The sequence below is a fragment of the Bison bison genome, unplaced genomic scaffold, assembly GCF_000754665.1.
Source record: "Bison bison bison isolate TAMUID 2011002044 unplaced genomic scaffold, Bison_UMD1.0 scf7180017864280, whole genome shotgun sequence".
NCBI classification, from domain to species: Eukaryota; Metazoa; Chordata; class Mammalia; order Artiodactyla; family Bovidae; genus Bison; species Bison bison.
This window is the reverse complement of record NW_011494852.1, coordinates 8,235,528-8,245,602: the sequence shown is the minus strand read 5'-3', so window position 1 is coordinate 8,245,602 and position 10,075 is coordinate 8,235,528. Positions and strand designations below refer to the sequence as shown.

General features: G+C 42.0%; 1 protein-coding gene across 1 annotated transcript in view; it reads left to right on the top strand.

Moving 5' to 3' along the window:
• Positions 1–6,062, top strand: part of LOC104995375 (cytochrome P450 2B4-like) — a 27,925-nt gene extending 21,863 nt beyond the window's left edge. The window contains exons 8-9 of the mRNA XM_010849257.1: positions 815–956; positions 5,878–6,062. Of these exons, the coding sequence (XP_010847559.1) occupies positions 815–956; positions 5,878–6,062 (327 nt within the window). The remainder of the gene's footprint in view (positions 1–814; positions 957–5,877) is intronic.
• Positions 6,063–10,075: the final 4,013 nt, after the last annotated feature.

The following is a 10,075-nucleotide window of genomic DNA, read 5'->3' as shown; positions in this document are numbered from 1 at the left end:
ACCTCAGATATGCAGATGACACCACCCTTATGGCAGAAAGCAAAGAAGAACTAAAGAGCCTCTTGATGAAAGTCAAAGAAGAAAGTGAAAAAGTTGGCTTAAAGCTCAACATTCAGAAAACTAAGATCATGGTATCTGGTCCCATCACTTCATGGCGAATAGATGGGGAAACAGTGGAAACAGTGTCAGACTTTATTTTTCTGGGCTCCAAAATTACTGCGGATGGTGATTGCAGCCATGAAATTAAAAGACACTTGCTCCTTGAAAGAAAAGCTATGACTAACCTAGATAGCATATTAAAAAGCAGAGACATTACTTTGTCAACAAAGGTCTGTCTAGTCAAAGCTACAGTTTTTCCAGTAGTCATGTATGGATGTGAGAGTTGTACTATTAAGAAAGCTGAGCGCCAAAGAATTGATGCTTTTGAACTGTGGTATTGGAGAAGACTCTTGAGAGTCCCTTGGACTGCAAGGCGATTCAACCAGTCCATCCTAATGGAAATCAGTTCTGAGTGTTCATTGGAAGGACTGATGTTGAAGCTGAAACTCCAATACTTTGGCCACCTGATGCGAAGAGCTGACTCATTATAAAAGACCATGATGCTGGGAAAGAGTGAGGGCAGGAGGAGAAGAGGATGACAGAAGATGAGATGGTTGAAAAGCATCACCAACTTAGTGGAGATGAGTTTGAGTAAACTCTGGGGTTGGTGATGGACAAGGAGGCCCTAATGTCCATGGGGTCGCAAAGAGTAGGACGCCACTGAGCAACTGAACTGATAAACTGACAGTTCCACTTGTTTTTAACATCCTCTTAGGGCATTACCGTGTACCCCGTCTTGAGCTCTGCCCTCCAAGACCCACGCCACTTTGAGAAGCCAAATACCTTCTATCCTGGCCACTTCCTGGATGCGCAGGGCAACTTCAGGAAGCCGGAAGTCTTCATCCCATTCTCCATGGGTAAGTCCTGCTCTTTCTTCCCCATGAAAATGCCTGCTTGCTCACGCTCTGTGTGTAACTCTCTTTCTTGATCCAACTCCAAACACTAGGTGAACGTTTTTGGGAAAATATGACAATTCTGAAGGATATAGAAAGACATCTACAGAGACAAAGATAGTGTGAAGGGGACAAGAAAGGATGAGGTACAATGGAGGAGGAAGATGGAGACTCAGTGATAGAGATAAAATGACAGCACAGACACACATGTGCAGGCTCAAAATAACAGACAAGTAAATGATCCATTACCAAGCACCTGTTATGTGCCAAAATCAGGGAAAGGCATTTTTCACATTTTCTCTGAAAATGAAAATAATCATTATTTTTCTAATTTATACAAAGCAAGAAAGAATAAAATTCAATTTGAAAATCACCTGTAACTTACCACTCAACCACACTTCTTAATAACAGAGGATGTCCTTTTATTAGTATGTATACAAACACAAAGGTTTAGATGGATAGATGGATAGATAGGTAGATAAATAGCTACATACATGGATACACAGATAGATACATAGACAATAGGTAAGAAAATGAAAGAAGAGTAAAAAGAAAGGAAGAGAAAAGAAGGAAGATTCGGTGATTTATTTCTTGTTTGTCAATTGTTAATCCAAGCCATGGACTAGTGTGAAGTTCAGAAGGCACTTAAAGAACAGAGATTTAAGGAATATTCGTTCTTGGATTTGCATGTGTGCCCTGATTCAATCAGATTTCCCATGTGGTTCAGTGGTAAGAAATCCACCTGCCAATGCAGGAGACACAGGTTAGATCCCTGGGTCAGGAATATCCCCTGGAGAAGGAAAGGGCAACTCACTCCAGTATTGTTGCCTGGGAAATCCCAAGGACAGAGGAGCCTGGTGAGCTACAGGCCATGGGGTTGTAAAAGAGTCAGACACGACTGAGCAACTATAGAACAACCTAATTCAACCATCTATAAAATAATTCAACTTTTAGTCACTGACTTGAAATTTATCATATTTAAAAAATTTCAATCTGAGTAGATCTAAATCTGGTTCATTTACTGGTCTGTCTTTCTAGCTATATAATACTGCTTGACTATTTCTACCCAAGAAATATGTTTTAATATTTTACAGTTGCTATTCTCTCTGTATTACTCTTCTTCTATAGATAGTTTTATGTTGTTTTTTTTTTTTTTAACATATTTTGTTTTCCTTCCAAGTATACTTTGGAATTATTTTGTCAAAGTCTCAAAAACTCCCCCTGAAATTTTATTAAGATTAACCTGAATTTGTAGTTTACATTGAATAACTTTGACAGCTTTACAAATTCAAATAACTTTGACAGCCCAGTCTAGAAGGGCTTCCCAGGTTGCTCAGTAGTAAAGAATATGCCTTCCAATGCAGGAGACATGGGTTCGATTCCTTGGTTGGGAAGATCCCCTGGAAGAAGAGATGGTAACCCACTCCAGTATTCTTGCCAGGGAAACTCCATGAACAGAAGAGCCTGGCAGGCTACAGTCTGTGGGCTCGTACAGAGTTGGACAGGACTGAGCACACACACAGTCAAGAAGATAGCATTTCCTTTGAATCACCTCTATATTAGTTGAATTTTTTTTAAACTAGGTTTTGAATACTTCTAGCTAGATTTATTCCTAAGAAACATGAGAAGAGATTGTTGCTATTGCTGATAGAACCTCTTTGTCAGCTCAGGCTGCCATAATAAAGGGCTATAGATTGGGTGGCTTACACTACAGAAATTCATCTGCTCATATTTCTGGAGCCTGGAGCTCTGCTCTCAGAGAGCCAGCATGGTCAAGTTCTCATGGGGTCTGTCTTCCGGCTCACACATGGCCGCCGTCTTGCTGTGACCTCACGAGGTACAGTGAGGGCTCTGTTATCACTTCCTCTTCTTATAGAACTCAATCCCTTGGAATTGTTTTTACCACATGAGAGCATTCTTCCTCCTTGCCTCCCTCCTTTCCTTCCTTCCTTTCTTCCTCTTTAGTAGCTTTTTCTTCTGATTATAAAGCTAATGTATTGTTGAAAGTTTAGAGAATACAAAACGGTATAATTTTTAAACAAACAAACAAAAAAGAACACTATTCCCTCACGGAGGCCTAAGGAGCTTTTCTAATGAGCTTATCTAAACCTTAAGGGCTTCTCAGGTGGTGCTAGTGGTAAAGAAGTTGCCTGCCAATGCAGGAGAGGTAAAAGACACAGATAGATTCGATCCTTGGGTTGGGAAGATCCCTAGGAGGAGGGCATGGCAACCCACTCCAGTATTCTTGCCTGGTGAATCCCGTGGACAGAGGAGCCTGGTAGACTACAGTCCATAGGTCACAAACGGTCCAACACAACTGGAGTGACTTAGCAAGCATGCGTGCAAACCTAATAACCAGACTTTGCTGGTGGTCTAGTGGTTAAGACCCCAGACTCTCACTGCAGCGGGCATGGGTTCCATCCCTGGTCAGGGAGCTAAGATCTCACATGCCATGAGGGGCGGCCAAAAAGAAAAGATCAACCCAATTACTTTCTAAGATCCTTTCTCCAAATACCATTGCACTGGGAGTTAGGGCTGCAACATATAAATTCTGAAAGGACACGATTAAGTTCACAGCAATTTTTTGATGTAGTATTTTAAATTTTTAGAATAGGTATATCAGAAATCCACTGGTATTTTGAAATGTATATTTCTGTCATAATCAGACAATTTCCTTATATTACTTTTACAACTAACCATTTTTCATTCTCTTGGGTTTTCCAAATAATTGGCATTCGCATCTGCAAATGATATTTTGACTTTTTTGTTTCTTGTGTTAAAGTCACATGTTTTCCCTAATATCATGAGCTAGCACCTCTGAAATCATGGGAAGTAATAGTAATGACAGTAAAAGTAGTGACTTCTAATTTTAAGGAGAATATTTTTCTTTTCTCTCTTAAGCTTAATGATGGCTATGATCTATTCCAGATATTTTATGGCTATTCTAACATATTTTGTTGTTCAGTCAATAAGTCATGTCTGACTTTTTGTGACCCCATGAACTGCATCATGCCAGGCTTCCCTGTCCTTCACTATCTCCCAGAGTTTGCTCAAACTCATGTTCATTGAGTCAGTGATCCTACCATATATTTTTCTCAGTTCTATTCTCTTTTTTTGGCCACGGCGCACATTTTGTGGGCTCTGAGATCTCTGACTGGGAATTGAACATGTGTCCCCTTCAGTGAAAATGCAGAGTACTAACCCCTGGACTGCCAGAGAAGGTCCCAATTTTCCTCAACTCTAAATGAAATTAAGGAAAGATCTTTTTAATCTCTATTTTACAACAAGATTTTATTTCTTGAAAAATTTGATCAGGATGTTATATTGAGTATTAATCTTTTCAGCTCCTGTCAAGACGATCAAATTGCTTTGCTCCTTTGACGTCTGAGTGTTGACTCATTCTCTCTCTTGTAGAATTGGAAAAAGAGAGGCTCAGGGTTCAGGGGACTTGCCCAAGCCCCTGTAGAAAGTCATGATCTATGGAGGTCAGGGCAGGGCTAAGCTGTGATAAACTCTCTGAATATCTCAGCAACTGAGAGCCAAAAGATTGTTTTCCTGATCATGCAACATGCCCATCCCAAACCATGACAGTCATGTAGAAAAGGTAGTTAACGGAGACTCTATCCTGAAACATGAAGACACAGGGAAAACAGTGTGACATGTATAAGTTTAGCCCTCACTTCATGGGACTAAGAAAATCCCATTCAAGTTCAATGTGGCTGAGATGTTATACACCCAGAGATGATCTTTGAATACTTATGAAGCATAGCGAACTTAGCCACACACACAAGGCAGCTCTCTGGGCTCCTTTCCTTCCCATGAGACTGCGGGTCAACAGGATATAATGGAAACTCTAGCTCAGCCCAGGGACATGCTGGCCTCACCCTTGGTTATCCCAGTGGACACAGCCTGTGCTGAAGTCAGTGGATACTTAGGGCTCCACCACAATGGGACAATTTGTGGTGGTCAAACTCATCGTGCAGGGAGACATGAGTAGGTGTTACGAGAGTCAGAAAAATGGGGGCAAAGATGGACAGAGTGCTAGTCAAGTCTTTATAAGCGTGAAGTGGGCATGACCAGTCAGAACCTCCACAGGTTGGGGTGTGGGGATTGGGTCTGGGAGGCTGACTTTGTTGGCTGCTGATTGTGGGCAGGGCCAAGGAGCTGAGAGGAGGGTCAAGGTGGCCAGAAGAGTGGGGACACTGAGAAGTTTAGACCAAATGATCAGATATAGCTCAATATTTGATCAGCCAGGTGCCTGCCTACTCCAGGGTAGGCCAAAAGTTTCAGCTCCCCTGAACTCCTCTCTCATGGTCCTCATAACTAGAGCATACTGCCACAGATTTCTCCAGAATTTTCACATTTTTTTTTCTCATAAATTGGCTTAGTTGACAGTATACTTAACCAGAGACACACAAAAAAATGAGACACGAAAGGACTTGGTACCAGGAGGGACAGAGGAAGGCACTGTACTAGATAATCCCAGAGGAGGCAGAACTGAAATATAACTGAGATAGAAATGTGCGAACACTGTTCACCCTATGCCTGCCCCCACTCTCAGCCCCTACTAATGTTGTTGGTGTTGTTGGTACTGAGGACAAGAATAGGATCAGAACACCTCACATGTAAATCTATGTAAATGAACATGCAAATATCCTGGGGTTTTGGGGAATGGGGTAACCAAGTGTTCTCAAATTCAGCTTCATGTTGATAAACTCTTACTTTTTGCTTGTCACCATCTTCTCTGCATACCCCTGCCCTCCTCCTTCTTCAAGCTGAAATAGCTAATTCAGCCCTCAACTTCTGTGCTATGTGACTCCAAAATAGCTCCCTTTTACCTCTCCGATCTTATCCTCCAATCGTACTCCCTCCCTTACACCCACAGGAAAACGCCTCTGTCTGGGTGAGAGCTTGGCCCGCTCAGAGCTCTTCCTGTTCTTGACCACTCTGCTGCAGAACTTCTCTTTGGGGTCTCCCAAGGCCCCTGAAGACATCGACCTCACACCCAGGGAGAATGGGCTGGGGAGACCACCCCCTTTGTTCCAGGTCCGCTTCCTGCCCCGCAGATGAGGGGGAGGGCAAGAAGAAGCACAGATGTCCTCTGAGTCCTTGCATCCAGCCCCTGCCTCCGTCCAGAATTAACATGTGCAGGCTCCACCCTGCTCACTTTCTCCTGTGGAAAGTTCCTTTTGCGGTCTCTCCATCCATCCTGCTGTAATCACCACTTATCCCTAGATGGCCTGCACTGTTGACTGAGGATATTTCAGGGTCAAGAAATACGGGCTGGACTTCCCTGGTGATCCAGTGGTAGAGAATCCGTCTACCAGTGCAGAGGACATAGATTCACTTCCTAATTTGGAAAGATTCCACATGCCACGAGGCAACTGGGCCTGTGTGTCACAACTGCTGAAGCCCTTGCTCTAGAGCCTGGCTCCACAACAAGAGAGGCCACCTCAATGAGAAACTCGAGCAGCGCAATTAGAGAGTAGTCTCCAATTGCCACAACTAAAGAGAAAGCCCACGTGCTGCAACAAAGATCCAAGTGCAGCCAAAAACAAATAAATAAAAATTTTTAAAAAATAATTACCTTCAATAACTTAGTGTTACCACCATCCCTAGAACAGTTAGGGTAACTAAGGCCCCAGAGGAGGGCAAGATTTAGAGCCAAGCTTACCCAGCACAGCAGCATCAGCACCAGGTCTCCTGCCTGCCTCCCCTTGTCTCCATCTACTCTGCATACCCCTGCCCCCCTCCTCCGTTGAATTGAAAGGGCTAATTCAGCCCTCAACTTTTGCACTACATGACTCCAAAATAGCTCTCTTACCTCTCTGATCTTATCCTCCAAAATCAGTGAAACCAAAATAAAGTTCTGTTCTTTCCAGACAATGGCTATCTGTGCTGCCTGTCTCTCTTTTTAGGTAAAATTTGCATGTTGTAACATTAACCACAGCTATTTTAAGGTGTACATTTCAATGGCACTTAGTCCAATCATAATGTTGTGTAAGGATCAATTCCATCTATTTCAAAACATTTTCATCATCCCATAACAAAACTCCATCCTGCTAAAATATGTCAGTCTCCAGTTCTCTCCTCCCACTGACCCCCAACAACTGTTAGTGTGATTTTTTTTCATGTGAATTTACCTATTCTGGAAATTTCATATAAATAGCATCATACAGTAAGTGATTGTCTCTGGGTCTTTCATTTAGCTTGCCACTTCATGCGAAGAGTCGACTCATTGGGAAAGACTCTGATGCTGGGAGGGATTGAGGGCAGGAGGAGAAGGGGATGACAGAGGATGAGATGGCTGGATGGCATCACTGACTCGATGGACGTGAGTCTGAGTGAACTCTGGGAGTTGGTGATGGACAGGGAGGCCTGGCGTGCTGCTATTCATGGGGTCGCAAAGAGTCGGACACGACTGAGCGACTGAAATGAACTGAACTGAACTGAACTATCAGGATTGAGTCATATTGTAGCAGGTATCAATACATCATTCGTTTTATGGCCAAATAGTATTCCATCGTGTGGAAATACCACACAATGTGTATTTTGTGTATTCATTCATCAGTTGATTGACATGTGGGTTGCTTCCACCTTTTGGGTGTTGTGAATGGAGCTGCTAGGAACAGTCGAGAACAGGGATGCCCTATTTTTGTTTTACTCTCTATCAGGGTAATGGAAGGAAGGTGTTCTTCACCTTTCAGTCTCTTCCCTTTTGGTTTAATGATTTTCTTTTGGGTTGTGCTTATATTCCTTTCTTTCCAGGCTTTTTTTTTTTTTTTTTTGTATATAATATAGACTTTTAACTTATTGTTATCATGGAGTTCCTATATGTTGACTTATATCTATATGTACTTATTTCAAACTGATAATTAAGTTTATTTATATTTACATTTTAAAAATGACTTAAATATTTATATTTACGTCATTTAAGTCCCTTTGCAGTCTAAAAAAAATCTACCTTTTTTACTCCCTTCCTTCCCATCTTACATTTTTCATGCCATATTTTTACATCTTGATATCTATCTCTTAACTGTTTATTGTAGTTAGAGTTAATTTTACAGATTTTGTCTTCTAACGTTTTTATAATACTAGCTTACTTAAGTGGTTGATCCACAGCTTTTACCAGTCAGATTTTTTCCTTCCTTTTATATTCTTACTTCCTCTAAAAAGTTACTCTGTTGTAACCTTTTCTTTTTCACTTAAGACCCTTTAAGCTTCTTGTAAGTTCAGTTTAGTATTGATGAACTCTTACTTTTTTGCTTGTCTGCAACACTCTTTATCTCTCCTTCAACTCTGAATGATTAACCTTACTGGGCAGAGTATCCTAGGTTGCAGTGTTTTCCCTCTCAGCACTTTGACCGTATCATGTCGCTTCCTTCTGGCCTGCAAAGAATCTGCAGAAAAATCAACTGATAGTCTTAAAGTCTCTTGTGACTTTTTGTTCTTCTCTTGCTGCCTTGAAAATTCTTTAATTTTGCCATTTTAACTATGATACATCTTGGTGTGGATCTTTTTGGGTTCATCTTCTTTGGGATTCTCCGTACTTCCTGTACTTGGAAATCTGTTTCCTTCTTCAACTTCTGGAAGTTTTCCACTACAATGCTATCAAAGACATTCTACCCCTTTCTCTCTCTCTTCTCCTTATGGGACCTCTATTATGTGAATATTAGCATGCTTGATGTCCCAGAGCTATCTTAAACTATCCTCTTTTTAAAAAATTTGTTTTTCTAATTACTGTCCAGATCGGATGCTTTCCATTATTCTATCTTCCAGATAGCTTCTGCATTCTTCCATATCACCTAGTGCTGTGATTAGGAGTAAGCAATCCAACCATGCACGCTCTTTAAGACCAAAGTCTTATAGCCCTCTGGTAAGCCCTGCTGGCTTTCAAACCAGCTAAGGGGACTTGCCTTCCCTGTGTTGGACCCCAGGGCCGGGGTGCCCTTACTCCCCCTACAGATAGACTATATTTCACATGCTACAGATGTCCAGCTTGGACAGATGACTTACTTTGGCCAATGGAATACAAGGAGAAGTGCTGAGTGTTATCACAGTGAAAGCTGTAAGAGCCATTGCATAGTCTGCCATCATGCCTCTTTTAACGCTGTTGCTAGACAAGCAAAATCCCCAACGGAGCCTGTCTCTTCAGCTGAGTCCCCAAATGAAGAAGAAGTGCAATAGAATCTCTTGCTGACTTCCCATAAAAATAAAAGTGACCAAGAAATATGCTTAGCTCTTGTAAGCAATTGAGATTCTGGCATTCTTTGTTCAGTCAGTCAGTTCAGTCGCTCAGTCGTGTCCAACTCTTTGCAACCCCATGAATCGCAGCACGCCTGGCATCCCTGTCCATCACCAACTCCCAGAGTTCACTCAAACTCATGTCCATAGAGTCGGTGATGCCATCCAGCCATCTCATCCTCTATTGTCCCCTTCTCCTCCTGCCCCCAATCCCTCCCAGCATCAGGGTCTTTTCCAATGAGTGAACTCTTCGCATGAGGTGGCCAAACTACTGGAGTTTCAGCTTTAGCATCAGTCCTTTCAATGAACACCCAGGACTGATCTCCTTTAGGATGGACTGGTTGGACCTGCTTTCAGTCCAGGGTACTCTCAAGAGTCTTCTCCAACACCACAGTTCAAAAGCATCAATTCTTCGGCACTCAGCTTTCTTTATAGTCTAACTCTCACATTACCACTGGAAAAACCATAGCCTTGACTAGACAGACTTTTGTTGGCAAAGTAATGTCTCTGCTTTTTAATATGCTACCTAGGTTGGTCATAACTTTCCTTCCAAGGAGTAAGTGCCTTTTAATTTCATGACTGCAATCACCATCTGCAGTGATTTTGGAGCCCAGAAAAATAAAGTTAGTGACTGTTTCCACTGTTTCCCCATCCATTTCCCATGAAGTGATGGGACCAGATGCCATGATCTTGGTTTTCTGAATGTTGAGCTTTAAGCCAACTTTTTCACTCTCCTCTTTCACTTTGATCAAAAGGCTCTTTAGCTCCTCTTCACTTTCTGCCATAAAGGTGGTGTCATCTGCATATCTGAGGTTATTGATATTTCTCCTGGCAATCTT